At 48.0% G+C, this 27,635-nt stretch overlaps 8 protein-coding genes across 8 annotated transcripts; 6 read left to right on the top strand and 2 right to left on the bottom strand.

Moving 5' to 3' along the window:
* Nucleotides 1-4,682: 4,682 nt before the first annotated feature.
* Nucleotides 4,683-6,015, bottom strand: CTRU02_207506 (uncharacterized protein; the record flags this gene model as incomplete). The annotated part of the gene is made up of 3 exons (XM_070204906.1): nucleotides 4,683-4,739; nucleotides 5,514-5,956; nucleotides 6,009-6,015. The coding sequence occupies 3 exons, from the start codon at nucleotides 6,013-6,015 to the stop codon at nucleotides 4,683-4,685; spliced, it is 507 nt and encodes a 168-aa protein (XP_070061439.1).
* A 1,751-nt stretch (nucleotides 6,016-7,766) lies between these two features.
* On the top strand, nucleotides 7,767-8,045 carry CTRU02_207505 (uncharacterized protein; the record flags this gene model as incomplete). The annotated part of the gene is made up of 1 exon (XM_036719109.1): nucleotides 7,767-8,045. The coding sequence occupies one exon, from the start codon at nucleotides 7,767-7,769 to the stop codon at nucleotides 8,043-8,045; it is 279 nt and encodes a 92-aa protein (XP_036588816.1).
* An 888-nt stretch (nucleotides 8,046-8,933) lies between these two features.
* CTRU02_207504 (Fumitremorgin C synthase 4) lies at nucleotides 8,934-10,607 on the top strand (the record flags this gene model as incomplete). The annotated part of the gene is made up of 2 exons (XM_036719110.1): nucleotides 8,934-10,025; nucleotides 10,086-10,607. 2 exons carry the CDS (start codon nucleotides 8,934-8,936, stop codon nucleotides 10,605-10,607), a joined length of 1,614 nt encoding a protein of 537 aa, XP_036588817.1.
* Nucleotides 10,608-11,960: 1,353 nt separating this feature from the next.
* On the top strand, nucleotides 11,961-13,496 carry CTRU02_207503 (major facilitator superfamily transporter; the record flags this gene model as incomplete). The annotated part of the gene is made up of 4 exons (XM_036719111.1): nucleotides 11,961-12,135; nucleotides 12,201-12,234; nucleotides 12,299-12,881; nucleotides 12,945-13,496. 4 exons carry the CDS (start codon nucleotides 11,961-11,963, stop codon nucleotides 13,494-13,496), a joined length of 1,344 nt encoding a protein of 447 aa, XP_036588818.1.
* A 1,399-nt stretch (nucleotides 13,497-14,895) lies between these two features.
* On the top strand, nucleotides 14,896-16,498 carry CTRU02_207502 (tyrosinase central domain-containing protein; the record flags this gene model as incomplete). Its single annotated transcript, XM_070204905.1, has 7 exons — nucleotides 14,896-15,125; nucleotides 15,182-15,344; nucleotides 15,411-15,486; nucleotides 15,548-15,972; nucleotides 16,025-16,073; nucleotides 16,130-16,245; nucleotides 16,343-16,498. 7 exons carry the CDS (start codon nucleotides 14,896-14,898, stop codon nucleotides 16,496-16,498), a joined length of 1,215 nt encoding a protein of 404 aa, XP_070061438.1.
* Nucleotides 16,499-17,325: 827 nt separating this feature from the next.
* Nucleotides 17,326-19,533, top strand: CTRU02_207501 (para-nitrobenzyl esterase; the record flags this gene model as incomplete). The annotated part of the gene is made up of 3 exons (XM_036719113.1): nucleotides 17,326-17,559; nucleotides 17,620-17,979; nucleotides 18,031-19,533. 3 exons carry the CDS (start codon nucleotides 17,326-17,328, stop codon nucleotides 19,531-19,533), a joined length of 2,097 nt encoding a protein of 698 aa, XP_036588820.1.
* Nucleotides 19,534-19,799: 266 nt separating this feature from the next.
* On the bottom strand, nucleotides 19,800-21,252 carry CTRU02_207500 (8-amino-7-oxononanoate synthase; the record flags this gene model as incomplete). The annotated part of the gene is made up of 2 exons (XM_036719114.1): nucleotides 19,800-20,329; nucleotides 20,382-21,252. The coding sequence occupies 2 exons, from the start codon at nucleotides 21,250-21,252 to the stop codon at nucleotides 19,800-19,802; spliced, it is 1,401 nt and encodes a 466-aa protein (XP_036588821.1).
* A 598-nt stretch (nucleotides 21,253-21,850) lies between these two features.
* CTRU02_207499 (bifunctional dethiobiotin synthetase adenosylmethionine-8-amino-7-oxononanoate aminotransferase) lies at nucleotides 21,851-24,613 on the top strand (the record flags this gene model as incomplete). Its single annotated transcript, XM_036719115.1, has 4 exons — nucleotides 21,851-22,038; nucleotides 22,230-22,326; nucleotides 22,401-23,725; nucleotides 23,821-24,613. 4 exons carry the CDS (start codon nucleotides 21,851-21,853, stop codon nucleotides 24,611-24,613), a joined length of 2,403 nt encoding a protein of 800 aa, XP_036588822.1.
* Nucleotides 24,614-27,635: the final 3,022 nt, after the last annotated feature.

Here is a 27,635-nt window from a genome sequence, read left to right as displayed (position 1 = left end):
CTAGTTAGTTGCGGAAGAAGTCTTCTTTCGTAATAGCATAGCGGGTTAACTAGTCTGCTAGGATCGTAGCGATCCTATTGCCGTTAATTGCTATTATAGTAAAATAGGCGGTAACCTAGAATTAACTATCGCTGCCGGTCTCTTCTTCTTCGTTACCTTTACTAGTTTGTTTAGTTACGTAGTAGTATTACTAGGGGTCTTCGGCGGTAGGTTATAAGTCTAACCCGTCGAAACCCTCGTATTAGACGAGAAATTAGCTATATACTAGAAGTAACGTATCCTAGGTATATTAGGTAGTTTTGAACTTCTTATACGCTTTTTGTCTCTCTTCTATAGTATGTTTAGTTAACTAGTAGTTAGGTTTTCTATATACGTAGTACTTCTTAGGCGTTAGCAGTAATAGGGGTTTATTACGGCTTCTTCCTCGTAATAATCGACTTCGTAATAAACGACTATATCGTAAATAACGCCCTCGACCGTTAAAAGTTCTATCGGTCTAGTACTACTCTAGTAGGTTAGCTACTATATTAAATTGTTATTAGTTAAGACAGGTAGCTATCTCGATCGACGAGATTAATTAGCTGCAAAGTCCTTTGTACGTCTTAGCCGGTATAAATAACGCTATTATATACTTTAGAATATCTTTATAAGCGTATAGAAGTTAGGTATAGAGGGATCGGTCGTTATAATCCTGTTATAGCAAACCAGGCTAAATCTTGCTTAATTTATTATATAGTATATTAAAATACTCCGATTTAGTCTTTCTAAGGTTATCGCGAATGATTTAGGGAAAAGTAGTTATATTCTACTACGTAACGTACGCTTATTGCTTTTCCTTAGTCTCGAAGTATGATTTCAATTAGTTAATTATAGTCTCGAAGTTAGGCTATAGGTTAATTACTTTAATTGAGGCGTAGAAGTAGGTTTTAGCTATTCCTTTTAGTATTAAGGGAAGTACTTTGTTATATTAGGAGGTATAAATTCCTAGCATTCTATAATAATCTACGAATACTAATATCTTCTTTTCGAGTATATCGTATATATCGCCGCTATATTTTATATCGTCGGGGTATAGTTTTGTAAATTCTGTTAATTGCTTTCCGATATAGTCTATTAACTTATATAGTTAGAAGTCTATTAACAGAGAGACCGTAGGATATAGCAGTCGGTACGGTAGTTGCTACTATTATTATTCTTATAGAGGAGGTAGCTATAGGGTTGGTTCGACTCTTCCTCCTATGCTATTAGCTACTATTACCGGTCTCGTAATCTCTTCGTAGAATTCGGGGTTTTTTATCAAAGCTTTTAGGTTGCGATATCTCTTAACGCCTTGTTCGAGTTCTTAAAGTAACTAGTAGTAGAATTCTTCCTTTTTAAAGGCTAATGCTACGTTTTTCGAGATTTTCTTACTATCTATTTCGACGTAGACGCTGTTACCGATTAAATAGTCTCTAAAGAATCGTAGGATTAGGGGAGGTACGTTTTAGAAGTCTTCTTCTAACTAGTCGGCGAAATCGGGAGAAACTTCGTTCTATAGCTTAAGGCTTATAAGATTCCTCTTCTTATAAGTCTTAAGTAAGAAACCTATATAAGAACCTAGTTGCTATAGGCTAGCGTTTATAAGGTCGATTGCCTAGTTGCTTTATACTACTAGATCGATTATACTTTCGATTCTCTATAAGATAGGGATTATTAATTAGCTTTTAGTAGTAACGCTATTTATAAGCAATCCTTCTTATAAATTTCGCTTTATTTTAATAGTATAAAAAGATTACTTCTATTTAGAATCTTAAATTCTAATCCTTAATAACGTTAGCTATAATTAGTATAAGATATAGGCTTAGAAGTAGGAGTTAAAAGACGATTTAGGATATTACGATTCTAAGGGGAAAGAATCGTAAAATTAGGGATTTTCGTCGGTTCGTCGTTTATTTCCGTCGGCGTTATTCTTACTAATATTCTTAAAAAGTATAAAGGTATATATAGGTCTTGAATTAGTAAGGAGAGAGTTTTATTATAGATTCTCTAGTAAATCTTTCTTTCTTGCTTTAGGCTTTGCTCCTTACTATTAGGAAGTTTAGAATCTAGTAGATAGTTAGCTTTATAACGCTTATAACTATATACGTTTCTCTTAAGCCGTAGCTTCGAAAGCATATACGTATAGCTATATAGGCGGATTACTATTAGTAGTCTCTGCTTGCCTTTCGGTATATTCTTCTTCTAGTAGGGAGGTCTCTTATAGCAAGCGCCTCGTAGTTAATACCTTGTCTAGGGATTTATTAAGAAACTAGTAGGCGCTTTGTAATTAGCACTGCGCGTAGGGGATAGTTATAGTTAGGGAAGTTATTATCCTTTATAGGATTTATAAATCTTCGCCTTTATAACGTAAAAAGGTTAGAAGACTATCGATTCGGTAGGTCTCTTCTTCTAGTAATTAAAAACGCGTAATAGAACGCTCTTGCTAGCGATAATTAGCTACGATTAACCTTATCCCGCCTAAGGTAAGCATAATAGTCCCTAGGTTACTCGAATAATCGGATTGCTAATAGATTCGAGGAAAAGAAGCTTTCTTCTACTAGTTTCTATAGATCCTAGTTACTCTCGCTTCTTCTCTCGTTAGTACGAAATCCTTACTTTTACCTAGGCTTAGGTATCTAGTTTAAGAAGTCGTCTCTTCTAGTATTAACCTTGCTAATCTACGGTTTATCCGTAGCAGAGTAGTAATTATAAAGTTAACTAAATTAATAGCAACTATAAGGTTTACTACTAATCAGTATAGGTTTTACAAGGGGTAAAACGGAATTCCGTTCGTTAATAATAAATAATAGTAAATTAGTTCTAATCGATAGTTTATAATAGTTGAAAGTAGTGTTGTTGACTAGAAGGTAGGGATATTCCCCCTTGGCCTGTCACGTGGGTCTGGGAGGCTTGGGCCTCTCAGCCTGGCGGGCGTGTAGCTGGAAGTGCCACACGACTCCGTATTCCAACTATCGCAACAGGTAGGCTAATACATAAGCGCTGATATTAATTAAGAAAATGATTAACGGAATGGTGCCTAAAATAGTAGGCTGAAAGTTGTTAGTGCAGGCTATAGAAAGATGAGGTTTGACTATGATAATGCAGTTTTGGGTAGTTTGCTATCTTCTACAACATGAAGAAGGCACAATACGTAAAGTCGAAAACAAGAATATAACACGAGGGTATAGACTAAGATACATATAATCATCACAAAATACACCTTAGACCTATGATTACTATAATAGAAAGTTAATTGTCAAAAGTGTGTTTAGTTTCAGATTTCTATCTACTAGTGTTTATAAATTTTTTTTTAAAAAAAAAAAAAAAAAAGAGCTGACGAATCCATTACGCCGACATCATTTCAAATAGTTTAGCACTATTCCTTACAGCACTAGATCTTTGACTTAGCTTTTAACTTAGCTAAGGGCGGGGTAAAGCTAACTAGAGCCCCTATTTGAACTTGTGTTTTTACAGATATTTTGGGGAAAAGTTATTTATTAACAGTAGGTAAAGCAGAAAAACCCTCAAACCATGAATGAAGCAGGCAACAATAGAAAGTAACATATTACGAGCAGGTTAGAGCAACCAACTGTGGCACAAAGCAAAAGCTTCGGTCGGGTATGATGACTCTGGCATCATTATCCCCTGTTCTGCATTATACAGCTACGCCGGCCAGTTCCCAACTGGTTGGGTCGTAACATAACAGGCGAGGCGGCTGGTGAAGCCCTTCTATCTTAATAAGATTTTTACTACTAAGATTGCTTTTTTTAGTACAAAAGTAGCTTTTATTACAGTGTGCATAGCCTCGCAGTTCCTTAGCAAGCATATGTAATTAGCGTTTTTAATTTGCGTACTACCGACTTGTAAACGAGACCAATAAAACTATCAACAGAGTTTTTAGACATTAGCTCATCAAGAGTGGCATCCTACTTGTCAGTGAACTACTAAATTGCTTGCCTCGGTATTTCAATGGCTAAGAGTTAAACTTTCAGCAGGTGGGGCGGCGCTCAGTGCTACATAGATTCATGTCACGCAGTCAATTTGCCCACCACTTATGGGGTAAAAAAAGATGCTTCCATTCATTAGAGACTGTCTAGGGGTTATTGGGTTGATTATATAACCGTCTATTCGGTAATTACCGATTTGAAGGTTTTCATGCACAAAATGACATCCCCGTTAGTTTTATATGGGAAACAATAGCCGGGTGCATGGGTTGATGTTAGATTGACGCCTGCGTCCGGATAAAATGCTAGGAAATCTAGCTTAGTTGCATTCTTGCAATATGCTGAAACCGGGAAGAACGGGTAGATACAAAACAGAACCCCGCTTCAACCGGAATGGGTAGAATCACTCAATCAACAACATGAATCACTCTTTGCTCAATGAACCCCAGGTGTATTGCATCAAACTAATATCGTTTATCTAACAGTTGAATGCATGCCCCGATATATGCAGTGGTCCGTGTGACAATTCACGTGCCAGATATCAAGATATATTATAGGTTTCATGTAGGACCTAAAATACGGTTTTTATACAGCCTTTAATCCCATGGCTTATTGTGAGGGGCAAATTGATGGGCCGCGGTTCTGCCCATTCAAGATGAAGCTTTCGATGATGCTTGGCATGCAGCATTGACTCAAGCTTGAGCAACACGTGATGATTGACTATGAAGGCGAGATACGACGACCATTACCTTCGGCAACTTCCGCAAAAACAGGAATCTAATGATTTTAATTAGTTAAATCGTTCGCTTAGTGACTCACAACTTTGTGCTAGATGAGACGTCCTCGAAAGGTTACGCCCTAGAATGGAACACTCCGCAACGTGACGCCTAGAGGGGCTCTAGTATTGCCGCCAGCTCGCATGATGACTGTGACACTCGATTACTATGACTGGCAATATACAAATCATGAGGAGGTACCGACTCGAGGGATTCGCCTTCCCATATACTGCTCAATTCGCACTTGATAATGGAACTTGCCTGTAAAGGCAGTCTGTATAAAATTTGGTAACTCAATAGCAAGTTTACTACAACTTAACGTCAAGATCATTAGAAAGAAACGAGAAGTAAAGAATCATTGATTTTTTGTTTAGTCAAAGTCGGTTGAACCCATTTAACCTTATTTTGAGCCAATCTCTTCGACCATCTTCATCGCACAGTGTTCTTCCGAAAAGTGACACAATGTCATCGCCCATGTCATGAAGGAAACTACCCATATATATCCAATGCAATTTCCGACAATGCCCCGCATTTTTCTGTAAACTCGCCGCGGCAAGGTTCCCTCAAGTTTTGACATTGCTCGTCCTTCTATCCATACCCAGAGCCTGGTTACCACAGCTTCAACAACCATACCAACCGGCTGTAAGGCGTAATACCGTGTGATGCCTAGAAGCCCACAACGCAAGCTCCTCTGTGGGTCCATGACCAGTGTCACGGCAGAGTGCATCAGTCCCGATATTAAAAAAACCAGCCAGTTGTGGATATAGCGCCGAACGTCTCCGCCGCGGCCGATGATTTTGGATGCCCAGCTAACCAGGGGCCGGTACACGACAAGGTGGTGCCACCGAGCCCAGTACCGCCGCACCGTATATGCCTCCGCCACGTTGCCGTACAAGTTCCATTGGATGGGCTCGTCTAGACGGAAAGCAACGGCCAATATGACGAGGATATCGTAGCCAATTGAAAAGATGAGATAGTCAATGAGGCTGCCAATAATGAACCAGTGAAAACGCAACACGGCTGCTCGCTTCAGGTCTAAGTCGCCTCCACCTTGCAACAGCCGGCGGAAGAAAGCTCTTTTTGAAGGCGCAAAATCCGCAGCTACGGGATAAGGCGCACCCGGGCCGGGTAGGCGAAGGTAGATGGCGGGGTCGAGAAGGATACACAAGGCAACATAACGGATTGCTAGTTTTATGAAGCGACGGCAGATGTACGCAACTCGGGACACAGTAGTTGTCGTCTCATTTGGCCGGTCAGAACGCCGACGTACCTCCCATCTCGTGCCTTTGTACTGGCTGCATGCAGAGAGATGATACGCAAAGTGCCAACTGCGCTGTCCCGGTTGATGTTTTCCTCCTTTATCTAGTGAGCCGATGTGAGAATGACAAGTTCAATGATTTTTGCTAGGCTGCTAGGCAAGTAACTCACTCTCAACGAACTTGCGTCTTTCCGCCTCTAAGTCATCCTGACGGGTGAGCAGATGCAGAAATGTTTGTCCGGAAAGATAGATAATCTGAAAACGCGCCCATAGCGTGTTCAAACCAGTGAATGGTGAAAGCTTGGATGACTGACAGAATCCTAATAGCACTAAAACAACAATAGCTGTCGAAAATAGCCTAGGATGTGTGTTTTTCTTCGACAAAGAAAGCAAGGCAATAAAAGCACCAGCTGCAAAACTACCGAATGTTTGGAAAGATGACGATGCAAGAAAAGGCAGGAAAGACAATGTTTCGGTCATTCTCGTGGAGTCGGTTGTGGTGCAAACCAGTGATAAAAATTATTGCTGTAAGTTTCACAGAGTGAAAGTCCTATACGAACAAATACCAAACAAACAGTAAACACAGGTGATTCTCATAATGTGTGTAATAATACAGTAAAAGTGTTGGTTCGAAGTGAACGGGAGAGATATTGTCTCCCGAACCGTCACGTGTGTAAGGAGGTGGCCGGTCCCCACATATCAGACCGGCCGGATAGACGGCCGGACGGCCGTGCGGCCACACAAGGCCGTTTTCTGACTAAGGTATCGCAACATTTGCGTTGTAACAGATGCAATTGAATTCTCCGTTATAGTCTGGTGCAATTGTTCATTCTGTTGCATGAGAAGCTATAGAAATAATTGACTAGTACAGGAAGCCAAATTGAAGCGGTTCATTTTTGAGAAAAGTAAAAACGGCAGGTCTATTTCAAACTCAAAATGTGATTGCGCGGGTCATGCGCATTTCCCAAAAGTGCAACTTTAGGCAACTGTGGGCAATCGATATCGACTCGTTCTACTCCTCAACAGTGAAACCTAAGCCCCCCTAAGTATCATAAACTCTCCGCCTAGTGGTTTGCGACACTTGGCACAGATCTCAAGGCGAAAAATAGTCACCGAGGCTGTCAATCAGACTTCAGTGGTTCTGAAGCCAATCTTAGAAAACTCAACATGTGGTATGTCTCAATTGTGGCTTAGCTGCGAACCAGCATGCGTCCTTCGACAATGCGCTTCGAAACCGCCCGCCCCAGTTGCCAATATTGTGCAAGTGATTTGCAGTCCTAGGTATTTTTAATGCGAATTACCAGCATAGACTTGATGTGGCCGCAGGCGTTACAGCAGGACGTGGTCACACGGACGAGATGTCTCTGAGTTGGTAAGCCTTCAACAGGAGCCTATAACTGAGAGAAAAATGGGTCTCAGGATAACAAGTGATGACAAAAGTGGGACCACAACTGCGTTTGCACCAATTGCGCTTTACCTGTCGTGACGAATTTGTTGTCACGACTTGTCCTGGTATCGCTGACTTGGCTATAGTGTTTTCTTCGGCTTGGCGTTATAGACCAAACCTTCGAGAATTTCTCCGTATGTTCATGTGTCTTTGTATGTTATACACATACATCGATTGTAGATAAAAGCCAGCGATATTTCCCGTCTTCAAGTCCAATTCTCTTCATCACTCTCGTCAACACTCTCATCTTCATTCAATACACGCTCATCCAAACCAACAATTCTTTTTTGAATTACCAACCCATTGAATAACCACATTTGACCATGCAGTTCCAGGCTCTTATCACTGTTCTTTTCGCCTCTGCCGCTCTTGCCAGCAGCGGCCCCCCGGCCCGCTCTGGTCCCGGAAACTCGAGAGGAAGACGCGACCTCACCCCCGGTGGCTCCCTCCTCCCTCGTGCCTGGCTTTCTAGCCTCGGTCTTTCAGCCGCTGAAGCCGATGTCACCAAGCGCGATATCGCTCCCGAGACTGACTTCGAGGTCGTCAAGCGCGAGGCCGATCCCGAGGCCGATCCCGAGGCTATCGAGATTAACGAGTCTTGAGGCCGTCAAAGTCCAAGGGAATCTTGACTTAGTGCTGGGTAAGCATCCCTTTAGGAAGAATCAGCGCAGTAGGATAGTAACTGAAGATTTGCAGACACAACCTGAGGATTCGTTACATTTGGCTTTATGGTGGATCGGTGGCAAGCGAAGTAAATGAGTATAGGCAGCGGTTACGTAGCGCCGAACATAGAAAATAAACCACATACTCAAGAAAAGAAAAAACAAAATCTCCTACAGGTGTGAGGTCTTTGGCCTCATTAGCCTGCTTGGAGGTGTTTAGCCGCCAAGCTCAACCCTCCCTCAAGTTTAAGAGGCCTAGTAGAAGTGTTATTTTGCCCGATTGGGTTATCTATCTCACAACAAGCAGAAATTCAATAGAAATGACATGTCATTGTTCTATGACGTCATAGCAGAGACTGAATTGTAATGTCGACTTAAAAGCAATCAATCTACCTCAGTATCAGTGGCTGACGCCGTCACCTTTCTGACTCGTGGAGAACAGCATCAAATGTGGGTCGAGCTTGATGCATTTGATACTGACTTAATCTTAAAACAAAATCGATGATCACCTAGCATTTAAAACCATGAACGACAAGGTCGGATCACATACGAACTGGGCGAACTAGAGACATAAAGGGTTGCATCGCAGTGTAAGTAGTTAGTCAGCGTAAAATGAACTCGTCCAATTAGGGTGTCCCTATTTCATATTTTATTGTGCAACCCGACGCACTGCAAGACGCTGAATCAGCAGCGGTTATCAGAGAACAGCGTAGCTCGACGCATGCCGATAAAGGTCATAATATGAATGTACATATATATATCATGTGAATCCAATTCTTAATTCAGACGGAAAACGTTTGTGAACTCAAATTACCAACAGCTGTCAACATGTCCTACTTTACGGCTCTGTTGGGGGTTGTGATTCCCCTGCTCGGTTACATCTTCTTGCGCCCTCTCCTCTATCCTTCGAAGTCAAGGCTCAATTTCCCACCAGGCCCCCCCACCATCCCCTTTCTTGGCAACCTCCATCAAATCCCCCTGACCAAACCATTCCTACAGTTTGCGGAATGGAGCCGCAGCTACGGATCTCATGGGCTGGTAGGCTTGCATCTCGGCCCTAGCAACAGAGCCGTCGTGCTCAACTCCTGGAGATCCGTCCGCGACCTGCTGGATCAGCGCGGTGTCACATATTCGTCCCGGCCCTATGTGCCCATCGTAGAGTACGTGGTGCCGCCGCCGGGCGACATTCATCTGGTCTTCATGCCCTACGGCCCGAAATGGCGAAAGGCACGACGGACAATCACGGATTTCCTGAGAGATGAGGAAGTGGACAAGTTGGTATCATTACAAGACGCAGAGTCCTCACAGATGATGTTTGAGTTGTTATCCAAGCCTGGGAAATACCACGATCACATATTGAGGTACTTTGGCGCCATCATCATGTCGAGCGTCTTCGGCACCCGAGGCAAGGATTTCAGCGATACGGGCAAGATTAAGCAATTTTTTGCCTGTCAGGCCGAGTGGGCGGGTATGTTGGACCAAGGAGCCGTCCCTCCTTATGATGTGTTCCCATTCCTGCGCTATGTGCCCGACGTCGCGACGCCTTGGAGAGGGTGGAAACAGCGCGCTGCAGCACTGAAGAAGAAGCAAAACGGGCTGTATCACGATCTTTTCGAGGACGCAAGGGAGCGCCTTCAACAAGGCAAGGGCGAAGATAGCTTTGTGGCTGGTCTCTTGCGTAACAACGAGCGAGAAGGGTACAGCGATGTCGAACTGGAGTACATTGCTGGCTTTCTCATGGAGGGAGGCTCCGATACCACTGCTGGCGCTTTTGAAACGTTTGTTCTGGCCATGGCTGCTCATCCCGAGATCCAGAAAAAGGCTCAGGCCGAGGTCGATGCGGTGTTTGGCAAGAATGGTGTTCAATCTGAACAAATCAAGGCGGAAAATTTGCCCTATCTGAAAGCTTGCTTTCTTGAGGTAAGAGTTGCTCTCATTACACTCTTCCACGTGTTTTTGGCATACTAACTTTTTCCAAAGACTCTGAGATGGCGTCCTGGTTTTCCGTTGGCCATTCCACATGCGACTACCCAGGATGACGTGTACCAGGGCTATAACATACCGGCAAACACAACTATTTTGATGAACATCTGGGCCATTAGCCATGATCCGGACGAATACGAAGATCCAGACTCTTTTCAACCCGAGCGCTTCCTTGAGAATCCCTGGGGTATCAGGAGAAACGACGAGAAACTCCAAGATGCAGCCGCCGACCAATCGCGGAGAACAACCTATGGTTTTGGAGCAGGAAGAAGAGTCTGTGCGGGTCAGCGCATGGCTGAGAACAGCATGCTGATGACCATGTCGAAAATTCTCTGGTATTTCAACATCGTATCAGGGGAGCGAGCTCCGAATACGTCGGTGCAGACGGGATTCAGGGATGCGATTCTTACCGGACCCAACGCTTTTGATGTCAACTTTGAAGTGCGCGGCAAGGACAGGGAGGAAGTTCTCATCAGGGAGTGGACCAAGGCTGACGCATGGCTTCAGAGATTCGAGTAATGTTTGGGCGATAATCAAATAATCCAGCTAGGTTTTAACGATTCATGCAGAAGTCTATGAAACACGAAGAGTAGATATAACCAAAGACAAAATAGTGAATATAATACTGATTGGATGTCCAACTATTAGTTAACTCTATTTCCCACAAAGGGCCACGCAAGTGCTATGGACGGGTGGGATACAAAACTAGTAACAGCAATAGAGTACGTGGCAGGGTATCTAAAGGGGCGGAGGCTTAGGGAGGTAGACTTTTACTCAGGATGTCGCCATAGATGTCAATGAGAACTTCCATTTGATTTGCGCATTTACTTCTTGATAACTAGATTTTTGGCAAGAGTCACGGGCAGAACTCGAGGTGCTTTCACACAACCATCATGAGACCTATTCATGAGATAGTGGCCAGTAAACGCTAAGTTCTGCTTGATGTTGACAATAAAGCCTCTGCCTACAACGTTTGTAGCCATGCAATATATTATAGTAGTCAAGTTCTCCGCAATAGTCCTGTGCAAATTACTAAGCAATTTTCCTGCATCTTTTCTTAGCAATAATGGTGTATCGGCGTTGCAAATAGAATAAATTGAAATTCTCATCGATATGAGTTTGTGTAAACTTTATAAGTAGATGCGCATGGCTTCAATGAATACGTCTAGTGCCATTTCCAACACCATATCTATACGGTGGCTGGTTGGCGACATTTCGTATCACTAATTGTCTATTTGTCGTTACTTTAAGCATCTAGGCGGATCATAGCAAGACTAAACTTAAGCGTTTGCTCAAGAAAAACAACTATCAACCTGTTAATTGAATAGTAATCGAAAAATAGCGAGTGAATGACATAACCGGCGGGTAGACATCCGTCTAGGCGGCTACGTCCCGCTCAACCCGCTCTATTCCCGCTGAATCAAACCGGTCATGGGGACCTGTCGGCATGTGGTTGGTGCGCCGTGCGGTACCGGACCGGCAGACCGGGTAACCCTAAATCCTTTGCGTAACATTTTCAAACGCCGGTGACTACCAAGTCTGGGCTCGCGTTCGCGAGATGACTAAAAGGGTAGTTTCAGTTCTCAATTCGCCGGGGCTGGTTTAGCCATGTTTTTTTTTTATTTCCCTAATTTCTCTTCCCTTTGAGCCATTGCCACTAAAATAACCTCGGTTATCGCTTGGGATTTTACACCAGGCTATATTACCAATCCGAAAGGCGCGAAAGGCGCGAAAGACAACGGGTATCCATACTGTTCCTGTGGGTTCTTAAATAATAGGTCGTCGCCGATTTTCCAGTGTCAGCTACCGGAGCCGATTCTATGACGCAACAGCAATTGGCCATCGGCAACACTTGAGCACGCAATCCCGGAGATGGACGGTGCAGATAAGGAGACGAGGTCGGACACCTCGCAGAATGATACCATACTTGAACAGCAGGCCTCTCGTCCGGAAAGCCGCGTCGGTCGCGTGCTAAGCCGGATCGCATCGGTGCCAACTACACATCCCGGGCCCCCACCCGATGGAGGTTACTCGGCCTGGATGGCTGGTAAGCGAAACTGTAGATGGATTCAATATACCAGGTTATTTGAACTGACTTTTATCATGTTATAGCCCTTAGCGCTCATTTCATTTTCATGGACACATGGTAACTTGCTCCAAAGACAACTGCAACACGGAATCATAAAGATTAGCTAATAGTTATTTTGTAGGGGGTTCATCAACTCCTTCGGAGTCTTCCAAACATATTATGTCGAATTACTCAAGAGGCCGCCTTCAGACATTTCTTGGATTGGTTCCTTCCAAGTCTTCCTCCTCTTTTTCATCGGTGCCTTTTCGGGTAGATTCACCGATGCAGGGTATTTCCGGCCTCTTTTCCTTTGCGGGTCTTTCTTGATTCTCTTGGGCACTTTTGCGACATCATGGTGTACGCAGTACTGGCAGATTTTCCTAGCCCATGGAATCTGCGTTGGACTCGGAAACGGCCTCACGTTTTGCCCGTCATTGGCGGTACTGTCTACCTATTTTGATAAGAGAAGAGCATTGGCCATCGGAATTGCTGCTGTGGGCAGCGCCTCAGGTGGTTTGGTATTTCCGAGTACCGTCCGGCAAATGCTTCCTCAAGCCGGCTTCCCCTGGGCTATGCGCACACTCGGCTTTATTCAGCTGGTGACTCTCACTATCGGGTTCATCTTCTTGAAACCTCGGCTACCGCCACGCAGAAAAGCCCAGCTAGTGGAGCTGTCCGCCTTCAAGGAAGCAGAATATTCGTTCTATGCTGCTGGAGGCTTCTTCGTAAGTCAAGCCGCGCTGTTCACGTCTTCATTCCATACAGTCCATTAATACTTGATGTTTTAGTCCTTCATGGGTGTTTACTTCGCCTTCTACTATATTGCCTCGTACAGTCGAGACGAGCTTTCCTTCTCATACACCAACTCACTAAACCTGCTTCTGATTCTGAACGGTATCGGGTTCATTGGGCGTCTGGTACCTAACTGGTTTGCCGACAAAGTGGGAACCATTACCGTTTTCACCCCTATGGCCTTTCTCTCAGGCATTTTGACGTATTGCTGGATCGCTGTCAAGTCCCCAACCGGCCTCTACGTGTGGAGCGTTGTTTTTGGTATCGTGGGAAACGCCGTACAGGCTCTTTTCCCCGCAGGCGTCAGCGCTTTAACGACGGACCCGAGCAAGCAGGGAACACGCATAGGCATGATTTTCACCATCGTCAGCTTTGCTGTTCTAAGCGGACCACCAATTGCGGGCGCCATCATTACCGCCAGCGGCGGTCGATATTATGGCGCTCAAGCTTTTGCTGGTAGCTGCCTCATGATCGGAACTATGTTTCTGGCATTAGCACGGATAGTCAAAACTAAGAAGAAAGGAGAGGGGTGGTTCACAAAGATTTAAAGTCTGCATAGCTGGTTAAATAAAATGAAACCTAACTAATTATGACCAAATGCATACCGTCTCTTAATACCAAATAGCGATCACGAGATTGCCTTTCTTCCCCTTTTCTTTTCACTTGTTCCTTGGCGGAGGTGAGCGCTGTAAGGTTCAGCCGCCCTGGCGCATCGAACAGGTTAGAGTACGAAAAAGTATCATATATAGGCAATATTCACAAGGTGATCACCGGCTATGTGCCGCAATGGAATTGTTCCCTCGACACAAGTAAACTCTATTAAAAGGTTCGGTAGGTACCCGTAGGGCGTAGGTACGTTTAATTTGGGACGAAATGGGAGCATCGGGCCTCCAAGTTAAGCCGTCTCCGTCTGTGCGAGAAATGTATATATTTGATCTTGGTTCTAGACCCTGCATTTCCAAGGGACGTGCCGAAAATCGCATGGCTACTGGGTACCTCTTCCTCTCACCCTATGTTCTCCGTCGCAAGCCAGCTTCGCGAAGAATGGCCTTCCCTGTACGATAATACGTCGAGTTGCAGTGTTAAGCAATAAGCCCTTGTCCGCGGATTTTGGAGGCTATGGCTATATTATTTAGAGTGAGCCAAGCGAGTGCCGAAAGCCAAGCTCTGCGCCGAGTCTGACTCGCGGAAACTCCGCCTGGACAACTACCTAACGAAATGGGTTCTAATTTTTTTTTTGTTTTTCTTCACTTCAGCAGTCTGAACCATTAACACCAAAGGGTTAGCTAAGGAACTTGGTTCATGTGCATTAAGCATCATAAACCGGATAAGCACGGAAAACCAAAACCTAACCTGTGTGTGTGTCATCGCTGACCTATGGTCCTGGTGGTCGTTTTTAAATAAACACGTACGATGCCCATGTGGGAATACCATATTTAACTTCGATTGAGATAGGCAGAATAGATTATCAGGTAGATTAATAGGCCCTTAGCTAATCCACCAGATTAGCGCAACCGGCCTTCTTGGCATTCAAGGTACTCTAAGCAGCCCAATAGGGATATGAAACGAAGTTCGGACTAACATCTGTGGACAGGGCTCCAGTCAATAACATTTTACCTAGCGGTCCTCATTCAGTCCAGGTTATATACATGCAACCGTTAAGTTTTCTTTCGGATGGATATTGATTGCGAACGGGGCAATGTGACCTTCACGAGAGCCTCATGAGCTTGATGAAAGGCTGTAACCGAGCAAATGCATATATTCATTCTTGGAACAGTTTTGCCGGGGACCCCTGAAAAGATGCAAAGGGCCGCTGTTCTATACGCACGTTCTAAGTGAACAAATAACATAAATCTGTAATGTTCGTCACAGCCCCCAATAGATCTTATCTCGTCAGGTTTGAATTCTGCTCTCCCAAACGGTTCACCCGAAAAGCGCCCTGGCATCATGTCAGTCCTCAAGCACTGCCTATTGCTTCTTGCGACGGCAAACACAGCTTTATCTTTTACTGCTAGAGCTTCGTACAACTTCTCACAGGCTGCTATTGAGAATGGCGATGCCCTTGCCAAGCTTAACGCCGATGCGAACCAAGCGGCTAGGGCTTTGAATTTGGAATTGACACGGCAGGGTATTAATACTTCGTGTTCAGCCGATAATATTCAAGTCCGAAAGGAATGGTACGATATAGTCGATGGCGCTGGTACTTCCTAAAGTTCTGACGTTTGTATTACAGGAGAAACATTCCGGCCGAAGAGCGCAAGGCTTTTGTTGCCGCAGTTCAGTGTCTTCAAGCTTCTCCTTCTTTGAATGACCCTGTCAAGCTTCCTTCTGCAAAATCTCTTTATGATGACTTTGTTATAACGCACTTTAACCAGACTGCTAATATTCATTGGACGGTACGTAGCAATACACAACCTCTTGGCAACTCAAACAGATTCAAGAATGTACTAACACAACTTCAGGGCACTTTCCTTTTATGGCATCGGTATTTTACTTGGACCTACGAGCAGAAGCTTCGCACGGTCTGTGGTTACCAAGGTAAGTTATTGCATGACGATATGTGCGTTGAGAAATGGCCATGCCTGACCGAACATGAAAGGAACCTTCCCCTATTGGGAATGGGGTTATGATGTCGAAGACCCGGCAGCATCCCCTCTATTTGATGGATCGGAGACCTCAATGGGCAGTGATGGTGCCTTCTTCCTTCACGAGGGATACAAACTTGTGCAGAGACTCTCCAAAACCCTCATCAATCTTGAGCCCGGCACAGGAGGTGGATGCGTAAAGTCCGGCCCGTTCGTCAACATGACAGTCCATGTCGGACCCAGAGCCATGTTGACATTCGGCTCGACAAATGCCACGTCTGTGGAGAACCCGTTGGACGACCACCCCCGTTGCCTCAAACGTGATCTCAACAAGCATGTCGGCAAGAAATACTCTTCCTTCTTGAACTCAACGACCCTTATTCTCGATAATGACGAGCACGAGATGTTCCAGGCTGTTATGGAGGGAGACGATAGATTTGTAAGTTCTGGGAGCACTTTACCACTCTACGCCGCTTACTAACCTTTCTTAGGTGGACGGTCAACTAGGCGTACACGGTGGTGGCCATTACATCATTGGAGGTGAGAATTGAATTTTTATTGCTTATATAATTGTAGCAGTGTTAACAAGCTCCCAGGCGATCCCGGATCGGATGCATTCATTTCAGCTGGCGAGCCAGTCTTCTACCTCCATCACGCCCAGATCGATCGGTTGTACTGGATCTGGCAGATGCTCGACTTCGCGAACAGACAGGTATGCCATGCCCTCAACCCGATCTGGTCTCTAGTGATGCTCTTTCTCACTGCAGACATTTATAACATGGTCAAACTAACCTTGCATCTGCTTAAAGGGGGTTTCCGGCACCGAGACAATGCAAAACAGCCCGCCCAGTCGTAATGTTACTGTGGAAGACACCATTCATCTTACTCCTATCGGGGGACCAGTCAAGCTCAAGGACTTGATGAGTACTGTCGGAGGATCACCATTCTGTTATGTCTACGAATAATTGGCCTTTACAATGTTTAATCAGACAGCCTCTCCTTTCTTCGTTGCACCAATGAGAGAGGTTAAACAAATTCAACAGACTTCAACGGTCGCGTCATTTTCCACCGGAGAATATACGTTTCATCTGATGGCTTCAATCTTCATTAGGTTTCTAGGGTCGACAAAAACAACATGTCGGAAGACACATCTGATGGAATACACGTCTGATAGGGCGGACACCTACGGCGTGGAGAGTGCACATGGCGTGTCAGGTCTGTCCTTACCGCAAGTTCGGCATGATGTGACGTGACTTAAAATGGCTTGCATGATGAGCTTAGCTAGGCAGTACCTGACCGGCGTGAAACCCTTGGCGAGTGAGCGTTCATCTTATCAAACATCAACCAGTGGGTTGAAGGCCAGGAATCCATGTCTTTCCCCCAGGGGAGACGGCAAATTGGTCTCCATTCCTCCGGTTTTTTTCTCCGACTGAATCGCGCATCAGGAAATCCCAGTTTCTCCAAATTAAGTTTGTCATCTGGAACAGAATCTCCCGACAGATCATATCAAACCTGCCTGAAACCCCCGCAGCCCCCCCAAAAGTGAAGTCCGGACACTCCGCTGGAGACGCCTTCAAGACGACAGTCGGGGCATGGAGAGTATGAGCCCGAGTCAAGAACAACTCTTTGCGTCCCGCCTGACAGGTTGATCTTAAGTATATCGGGTGGCATGGCGCCGCAATCTGTAGTTGTTCAGATGATGTTGAGTCTCTTTCTTGGCGTGCTTTTGTAGTCTTTTTTTTTTTTTTTTTTTCTTATTGTCATCACTTTGTAGTCTGTCACTTTCGCAATAATGATTTCCTTCACTCAAGCCTTTGTTTCTCTTCTTACTACGACACTTATTGGTCAGGTCCAGGCGGTTGATCCGCTAGTTGACCTTGGCTATACTAAACTCCAGGGTGTCGCCGAGCCGGGTGGAGCGACCCGGTGGTTGGGAGTTCGATATGCTGCACCGCCGCTAGGCCAGCTGCGGTTCGCCGCACCGACTGATCCTCCCAACACCACAGACATCGTGGACGCGTCTAATGTTGGTCACAGCTCGCATTGACGAAAATGGAAAAACAAGTTGACTAACCTTTTTTACAAGTTTCGGCCGATATGTCTCGCCCGCAGCGCGTCGGACTTCACAATGAAGCCCAACAAGCGCTTCACAACTGACGAGGACTGCCTTTACGTCAATGTGTTTGCGCCTTCTAACGCGAAGCCGGACTCCAAGTTGCCGGTCATGTACTTTATCCAGGGCGGAGGATTCCAATCCCTCTCGAATGCCAACTTCAACGGGAGTGACTTGGCCAGGTTTGGAAACATGCTTGTAGTCCAGGTCAACTACCGCGTTGGTCCGTATGGTTTCTTGCAGAGCAAGGAGGTGCAGGCCGGCGCAAGTATGAACAACGGGTTGAAAGACCAGATTCAGGGGTTGAAGTGGCTGAAGCAACATGCTGCTGCTGTAAGTCTTTTCTACCTTGACTTTAAGTTTTTTGTCATTAACGTAAACTAGTTTGGGGGAAACCCTGATCAAATGGTGGCTGTCGGAGACTCTGCTGGCGCAACCTCGGTTGCCATGCTCCTCGCCGCGTTTGGCGAGAATGACCCAGGCTTGATCAAGGGCGCCATCATGGAATCCGTCTCGGTAGCAACTGTCCGCACTCTCGAACAGGGCCAGGAGCAGTACAACTGCCTGACCAACGCTACTGGCTGCAACAAGCAGGCCGACACCCTCGCCTGTCTCCGCAGTCTCAACGCGACGGCATTGCAGACGGAGGACTGCCAGTTCAACCCGAACCTGGATGATGACCTCGTCAAGGCGCCGACTCTGCAACGCTTCGCCGAGGGCAAGTATCTCAAGGTCCCAACCATTGCCGGAACTTGCACCGACGAGGGAACCAAAAATGTCAAGCAGAGCACCGACACAGTCGACGACGCCCTCACGCAAATCAACAACCAGGCAACTCAGTCCCTCAGCAAAGAATCCCTGGCTCTGCTCCAACAGACATACCTAGATGTCCAACAGCCCGTCTTCCCAAAGGGCGGTAAACTGTGGCGTCAGCTTGCGACAGCTCACGGCGACTTTAGAGCGCACTGCATCACCAAAATCTTCCAGGACGCCCAGGCTCGCGACGGTGTAAAAACCTTCAACTACCGCTACGGTCCCATAGACGACGAGCAAGAGGCCCTAGGCTTCGGGGCGTACCACACCGTCGAGCTAAACGGCGTCTTTGGTCCGAACAATACCGACGGCGCCCCTCCCAAATCCTACTCGACCACCAATGCTCCCATCGTCCCGCTGACCCAGGCGTACTGGGCCAGCTTTGTTCGCACCCTCGATCCCAATGCTGCCAAGATCCAGGCCGGCATGCCAGAGTGGCAGGCGTGGACTGCGGAGGGGAAGCAGAGGCTCCTGTTCCAGAACAACACTGGTACGATGGAGGGAATGCCCGTTCCTCAACAGGATAATTGCGCAATGTTGGCCCCCATGATTCCGTTCATCGAAACCCCTGCTTCGGAGGCTCAGAAGGCGTCGGTTCAGTTGAAGAAGGTCAATTCCCAGGCTGCGCCTCCACAGACCCCTCCCAGGTCTCTGCCTGGAGAGGAAATGGCCGCCTTACTGGCCAGGGCCCAGATGGAAATGATGAACAAGGGCAATGGTACAGGGAAAGGAAAAGGAGGGGGCAAGGGAAAGGGGAACAGTACCGAGCATGGCGGAGGTAAGGGGAAGGGCAAGGGCAAGGGCAAGGGCGGTGAGCACGGCGGAGGTAAAGGAAAAGGCAACAGTACTGAACACGGCGGCGGAGGCAAGGGAAGAGGTAACGGCACCGAACACGGCGGAGGTAAGGGTAAGGGCAATAATACGGGGCACGGCGGTGGTCGGGGACCCGGTGGGAACTCCACCACGCCTCCGACCGTTCCTCCCAAAAGCCCTGCGGTCAAGCTCGGGTACGGTGTTAGCTGGATGTGGTCATCTATTGCCGTTGTCTGTTTGGGCCAGTTCTTATTGGCTTGATACATATACAGTAGAGAGGGGGATGCTGCTCCTTACACCCTTGTTAGACATCAGGTTCACGCCTTGACTTTTATGACCAAACCATTTGACGTTAAGTGTCAAGCATTTCTTCTTTGCGGCTTCACACCTCTTTTGTTTAGTGTGGTTTTTGTTTTTTTAATTAGCGCTTTTGTCTACCTCCCATGAAGCCAGCGACCATCTTGTACGAGGCTTTATTATCCCCAACCTGAATCTTTCTGTCTAGTGTTGTGTCGTGCTCCACTTCTTCATAGCCTGGGCTTCAGTTCTGCTGCTGTGCTCGCAGAAACCTCCTCAGCCCCGTGTCTATCTTTATTTATCTGGGCACCGAGCCAACTCTTGATGGCAGCAACCAGCCCCTCCACTTGTTGAATACTGTTTCCAGCATGGAGACAGATCCTCACCCTCTCGCTCCCCGCCGGGACTGTAGGTGCGACGATGGGGCGTATCATGAAGCCACGCTGCTGGCAATGCTGAGCGAGACTCCTAGGGTTGGAAGTAAAAAGAGGGATTATGGGTGATTTCGGCCTGTCCTGGGTAAGATACAAAAGGCCCGGCTCCGGCTGGTACTGGTCGCAAAGCTCTAGCAGTAGCTGATGAGTGCGGTCGATGAGTGACCACAGGTGGCGGAGAAGTGGCTCAGAATGACCGGCCATGATGAAGTCGTAGGCCGTCTGCAAACTGGCGAGCGATGTAAACGGCATGGCGGTGGTGTATATGAGGCTTCGAGCGTAATTGATTAGGTATGACCGGGTGAGATGTGAGCCGAGAACGATCGCTAGAGCAGGTGAGTAAGTTGTCCATGAGACGGAGGGAAAAGGCCAACATACCTCCAGAGCAGCTCATTGCCTTGCCAAATGTGTGAACTCTGGCCCAAACTTTGTCTTCGAGACCCAGCTCGCATACTAGCCCGCGACCCTGATCACCCAGAAGGCCTGTTGAATGAGCCTCGTCGACGATGATCAAGCCATTTCCATGGGCTAGATGCCGTTCGACACATTCGACAATCTCTTTTAGCGGCGCCACATCGCCATCCATGCTGTAGATACCTTCAACGGCCACAAAAACGTTCCTCTTACCCTCTCGTACTTCCCGGCCAGCATCTCCGTGAGTCAGTTGAGAAAGTACTTCATCCAGGCTTCTTGTCTGCGATTGGCGGTCATTTTTAGTCTCTGCGAATAGCTCTCCGCCCCTTGCGACGTCAACCGATTCAACCGTATTATGCGCAAACGCAATCCTCTTCTCAGCTCGGCTCATCCTCATTCCATCATGCACACTAGCGTGGATGAGCTCATCGTATACGATGACATCCCCACGTTGCGGGACGCAACTAAAGAGTCCGACATTCGCATCAAAACCGGAATTGAAGAGTAACCCCGCCGGAGCGCCGTGGAAAGCAGCAATTTCCGTTTCCAGGGACTCTGCGAGCGTCATGTTGCCGTCCAAGAGGCGAGATCCACCGGATCCAAGCAGCGTTGGGGCGTTTCCATCGTCTAAACTGCTGGACGGATCCAGGTGGGCCTGTAGACGGGCGAGATACCGGCGCTGGATCTCCGGGTGGGTCGAGAGTGAGAGGTACGAGTTGGATGAGAAGTCGGCGCTGCCGGCCGGCACAAGTGTCAGTCGCCGGAGCTGACTTTTGGCATCCCGGCGAGCGAGCAATGCTGCGAAGACATTGTCTAAACGGTCGCTTGCCGGCATAATTGAGATGAGAATTGACTCACAAAAAAAAAAAAAAAAAAAAAAGAGTGAACCGGTGAGAATGTGTCAACCTCGGCATGGTAAAATCCAAGGGACGAGGGAATTTACCCTTGACCTCCCCCAGAGATCGAGAAGGGGGCGCACGAATGCAAGATCCATGCAAGCTCAACCCCACAAGGGGGCTCATACCAAGTTGCAGCGGTTGGGAAACCCAAAAGTTGATTCGTGGGTGATTGACACAGTCACATCTCAACAAGTTTTCCTTTTTTCCCTCTCTCCCTATGATAGCCGCAATGCCGCCCCAGTTTCTCGGCGCAACAAATGCCGCAGCCCATGCTCCGTACCCCGCTGAGTGTCTCCTCTCTCTCCCCATTCTCCCATACCTCGGGGCTTCCGGTTAGAGACAGGACAGGACACCAATTACATCTTGTTCTATTGCAAGCGAGTGAGTTTGTTTACTGCAGCTTTCTGGCGGAATTCGGAAACCATCAATTGGTCCTTTCCTTTGACTTACTTGTCTTTTTTTTTCGTCTTGGCTGTATCTGAAAAATAAAGCCGTCAACTTTGATGTGTATTTGAGACTGTTTTACGCCCTCAAATGGCACCCGTTGGCGCCCTGCTTTGGCGCTCGCTTAGAGCATACCAAATCTACGGCGCCAATACAGATGTCGGGAAGACGGTGTTCGCCTCGATCCTGTGCAACGCAGCCCGCAAGCTGTGGCCGCATGAGCAAACAGCCTTCCTGAAACCCGTTTCTACGGGCCCGGCCTCTGAAGCCGATGACGGGTGTATGTTATTGATCCCAAAGCTGGGGTTCCTCAACCGAGTTTCTCCGGTTTTTTTTTTTTTTTTTTTTTTTTTTTTTTTTTTTTTTTTTTTTTTTACCCACTGGGCCATCTCAACTAACTTCGGGAATAGAATGGCAATGTCCTCGGCCTCGATCGGCGTTCGTGTTTTGCTGAACCTTCTTTTTTTAGGCACATTGAAAGGTTCGCGCCCGGAATCGCGAGGAAGACGTTGTTTCAGTTTGAGATTCCCGCCAGCCCTCACCTGGCCGCTGCGGTCTCGAAGCAGGTCAGTCGAAGAAAAAAAAAAAAAAAACACATTATGTAGTAAGCCCTGTAGTTGAGATACTGACTATTTTTTAGCCAACCCCAATCGATAATGAAGTATTGAAAGGTATCCACGGTTATGCATCACGCCGAGCAGCCGAAGGCCCCGGTTGGCTATTCGTCGAAACGGCCGGCGGCGTACATTCGCCGGCTCCGTCCGGAACCCCGCAGGCCGACCTCTACGCCCCGCTCCGCGTGCCGGTCGTTTTCATCGGCGACGCCAAGCTCGGCGGTATCTCGCAAACCATATCCGCCTTTGAGTCTCTGAAACTTCGCGGTTACGACGTCGAATCGATTTTGCTTTTCAAGGATGACCAGTACCAGAATTACTCCTACCTCACCGACTACTTTTCCCGCGGACACGGCATTCCTGTCAATTCTCTCGAGCAGCCTCCGGCTCGCGTCGAAGATGCTGCAGCAGACGCCAAAGCTCTGTCTCAGTATTACGACGAAATGAGTTCAAGCGACACTATCAAGGACACTCTAAATCACCTGCACGACCGCCACCTTGCCAGAATCTCCCGTCTCGAGACCATGTCTCACGACGCGCACGACATCATATGGTACCCGTTCACACAACACAAAGGTCTCACGCCGGAAAAGATCACGGCAATCGACTCCGCCCACGGTGATTGCTTCCAGACGCTTGTCCCGCAAAGCAAGAGCACGTCGGAAGACCAATCCCTCCTGCAGCCCTCGTTCGACGGATCCTCGTCCTGGTGGACGCAGGGCCTGGGCCACGCCAACCCCAAGTTGACGCTCGCGGCGTCCTACGCCGCCGGCCGCTACGGGCACGTCATGTTTGCATCTGCCGTCCACGAGCCTGCCTTGGCGCTTGCCCAGACTCTCCTCGATGGCTTGAAGAACCCGCGCCTCTCTCGCGTGTTTTACTCCGACAACGGCAGCACGGGCATGGAAGTAGCCGTCAAGATGGGTCTGCGCGCTTCCAGAGTTCGCTACGGCTGGGAGGCGAGCGAGAAGCTTGAAATCCTCGGTTTGAAGGGCAGTTATCACGGCGACACCATGGGCGCGATGGACTCGACGGAGCCGTCGGTGTTCAACGAAAAGGTAGAATGGTACGAAGGGAAAGGTTTCTGGTTCGATTACCCCTCTGTCATGTGCAAGAACGGAGAGTGGACTGTTCGGATACCGGAGGCCCTGGGCGGCGAACTCGGTGATGGACAGAGTTTCAGCACCTTGTCCGAGGTCTTTGACGTCGTCGGCAGAGAAAGAGCACAGGAACAACGGGCGTACGAGAAGTATATCCTTAAAGTCCTCGCCGGCCTCCACGAGCAAGGCCGCAAGTTTGGCGCATTGGTGATGGAGCCTGTCGTTCTTGGAGCCGGAGGCATGATCATGGCGTGAGTTTTTGCATGACCCGCATCGTACCTATCTATTTTCACAGAAGAGGGAGACTAACGCGTGTCGTGTTTTTTTTTTTTTTTTTTTTTTGCAGAGACCCGCTCTTCCAACGCACTCTCGTCAAAGTAGTCCGGGAACACCCCGAGATGTTCGAAACATCCAGATCTACAGAACAAACAGATCCCAACGCTTGGTCCGGCCTCCCCGTCGTCTTCGACGAGGTGTTTACGGGTCTCACCCGCCTCGGCCGCTTCTCGGCTGCGTCCTTCCTCGGCGTCGACCCGGACGTCGTATGCAATGCCAAGCTGCTCACAGGCGGCCTCGTGCCGCTCTGCACCACCTCGGCGTCCGATAGCATCTTCCGCGCCTTCGAGAGCGATGAGAAGAGCGACGCCCTCCTGCACGGCCACAGTTACACCGCGCACGCCGTCGGGTGCCAGGTGGCTCTCGAGTCGCTGCACGAGCTGCAGAGGATCGATAAGCAGGGCGAATGGGACTGGGCGAAGACTGGGACGTGGGCGGGCGGAGCGCCGCCCGCTGTTGCAGCGACCCAGAAGAAGCCGTCTGCCACTGCCGAGGTGTGGTCTGTCTGGTCTCAGCCGTTCGTCGACTGGGTTTCGAGACAGAGCGGCCGAGTTGCGGGGGTTTGGGCCCTGGGATCAGTGCTTGCGATCCACATGGAAGACGCCGATGGCGCTGGCTACCAGAGCAACGCAGCCGCTGAGCTGCAGAGCGCGCTGCTGAAGGGAGACACAGATGGCGATGGTCAGCGGTGGAACGTTCACAGTAGAGTCCTCGGCAACGTCCTTTATGTCATGACTAGTCAGACGGTGAAGCAGGATGATGTTGAGAGGTTAGAGAGCCTTCTTGCGCGAGCATTGAAATGAACATGTTAGTCGACAGTAAGACTGTGGTCAGATGTATGATTGGATTATCAACAAAGCTTTACGGTTATGGTCTGTTGTGGCCTAATAGGGCGATAATAGATAACTTGCGCCTACGTTATGTTTACTTCAACTGCATAGAATCCATGTGCGATCTGCACTGTTGAACATGCGATTGTGGCTTCTTTGATTGATAGTCGCCCCCTGTTCACGTCACGATACGTAACGTGGTGATTCATACTGAGGCAATATAATTCCCCCGGATAACCACTACCGCAGTAGTCGATAGCATAGTGTAATTGATAACATCTAGCAGTCCTTATCATGTATTAGTTGTCGGCTCGAGTTGGTAAAATAGGTTCAAAGGATATCGCGGCAGTTTGGCAATAATCATGGCTGGGCGGCTATATGCCAATGCCTCCGGTCTCAGTCTCATCGATCCCCCCACCAACCGTCTTTAGAAAGACAGACTATAAAGTGCCGTACATTGACCATCCAGCTTAGGCGAATGCAATGCTCTGTGGTCTTACTAACCAGCTGAAAAGATGCCTCGTGATGAAGACTAGCTTCGGTATAAATTCCCTGATGGATCTTGGATACAGATCTGACTAGCTCTTACAGGAGAGAGAGCTGAATGGATGTTCCAGAAGGAGATGCATGCGTCAATGGTTCCAGGGCTAGCGACAATATCCATGTAAGTCGCGCACTGCCATATGGTCAGAATAGAATACGAATCAGATATCATAGAGTCTCAGCTTATGCTTGGCTTCTTTTATGCTGATAATTGGATCAAGATACGATGGAAAATGGGAATTTGTTTGGATGGATGGGTGGGTGGGGGGCTCCAAGGCAAGGCCGAAATATCCTTGTCGCTGCGAGTGTTTCCCTACGTGATGCAAAGAAAAAGAAATTCATCGGTAAGAAGCGAAAGATGGCGCAAGTAGACATAATTTTCGACTGCATTTTCTTCGTATTATTCCGATATTCTCATCCTATCCTTTTTTGTCTCGGCGGATTTCCACAGAGGAGGTGTCCTACCGAGTTGCCGATGAACCAGTGAGGATGAGAAACAGTGATCATGCGGGGATACGCCAAGACTAAAAGACAATTGTTCTTAGCCTATTGTTAAGTTTACCGCTACGGAGCGCCAGCTGCTTTAGATCTTGGAAAGTTATGGTTTGGTGGAGGGGGATAACGGCCGCCGAAATACCAGTTGCTTATCCTGCCCCAAGCTAGTGAGCTGTAGAGGGTGGAGGGTGGCTAAGAGTTTAGAGACTGATGTCGAGGTTTCGGGCCACAGAGGGCCGGCTCTAGACTTCAGACCAAAAAATGTGCGGATTTAAGATGTTTTATGCGGGCGAGCCCGGGTTTAAGGAAAAAATGCAGGTCTGAGAACTGTCAGCAGGGGGTGTGTTCGCTGACGTATGCAGCTCCATGCTGTCCAACTCTGATGATCCTTTATACCGCTACGTAGTACTTTACGTGCACTAAGAGAAACGCGAGAGGCTCGTTCTGTGGAGACTGGGCTTGTGCAGCCAGCGACCCCCAGGGTTGGGCCAAATGCCGTGCCGTCAGTGTAGGATAGTGATCCTACCCACTAACCAAGTAGTGAGGTGCTACACTAAGCTACACTGCGGATCTGCAATCTAATCTACTCCCGAGCGCCACACAAATCTAGACGGCCTCCCGTTGGCTGTATCTTCCACCACGTTGTGCTGATGATAGATCCACTCTCGTTGCCGTCGTGCCGTCTAACCCGTTGACTACCATTACACCACAGTCTGTAGTGTCACTATACGTATCCGCCTCCTGGGCTCCTCTCTTCAAGCCCGTCATCCCGGTCCAGTGTGGTCGCTGCATGTCCTGTTGCCACTCAATCAGGGGAACGTCACTTGGCATTTTTGTGGGAATGCCCAAGCACACCGATTCAGACATTGGTGCTGGGCTGTCTCTCTTGACAGACAGACAGGGTTATTATTACTATCGATATCTACGGATACGTATCATTACCAGTGACTTCTCTCCGAGACCTCCGAGACAAAAAGCGGGTACCCTGGACGGCCCGTCCTAGCATCAAAGCTTGACTCTTGATCGGCTCCACAGCGTCTCTTAGTACAACGTCCACCACCTACGTCTGTGAGCACCGCTCTTAACCTTAGCACCGATTGCCCGCTCCTAAGCCTTCTTCCCTCCCCACGTATTCATCTGGGCTCCCCCCTTCAACTGCCACGTGTGAGAGCCGAGATGCCCTGCGGTTTCGCAATCGCACTGATGGAGGATAAACTGGAGACCAGTGGAGACCAGGCGTCCCCTACATTGACGGCCGAATTCCGTCCTACCTTTCATATGCCTGTTGCAAGCTATGCTCGCGCCCCTCCAAGCGGAATCCCCTCGGTGGATCTGAACTTCGCGGCTCGCCCCTACAATGTGACCGACCTCATCTAGTCTTCTAGACTGGATGTACGACAAGCCGAGGGGTCAGTAATCATCAAAGAAGGCCTTCATTTTTTTTCCCCCCTTCTCTTCACTGTTGCCCTCCCCACATCGGCCCCGGCCTGCCGTTGAGCGCCGACCGATCGATGACGGCCCCCCGGTGTTCAGATGGTTTGTTACAGAACGGTGGAACTTTTCTGCCCTATGAACATGACGTCGTCGTCTCATAACCTTCCCGAGTCACGTCCCCATGAGCGGATTTGGGGCCCATGAGGAAATCCCGCCGCAGCTGAAAACCGCCCTCGGGACGGCGTCCGCGGCAATAAACCTTGGCTTATGAGAGGTTTCCTGAGTATATAACTACTCTGGTCTAGACCTGTCTCACCCCCCTTCACTGCTCTAATCATTCGAGACATCATCGAGTTCCTATATATACCCCTTATCTGAACACACACAAGATATACCATTGACCCTCAGATATCTCTATCCGACCTTACTACTATACCATCCTGACTTATACGCACAACAACTTGCCATCCTCAACACACGGCCAACAACTCATCATCCCCAACACCACAAGACCAATACCAGC

The sequence above is a fragment of the Colletotrichum truncatum genome (genome assembly GCF_014235925.2).
Source record: "Colletotrichum truncatum strain CMES1059 chromosome Unknown Contig_0004, whole genome shotgun sequence".
In the NCBI taxonomy this organism is placed as follows: Eukaryota; Fungi; Ascomycota; class Sordariomycetes; order Glomerellales; family Glomerellaceae; genus Colletotrichum; species Colletotrichum truncatum.
This window is presented reverse-complemented; position numbering and strand designations above follow the sequence as displayed.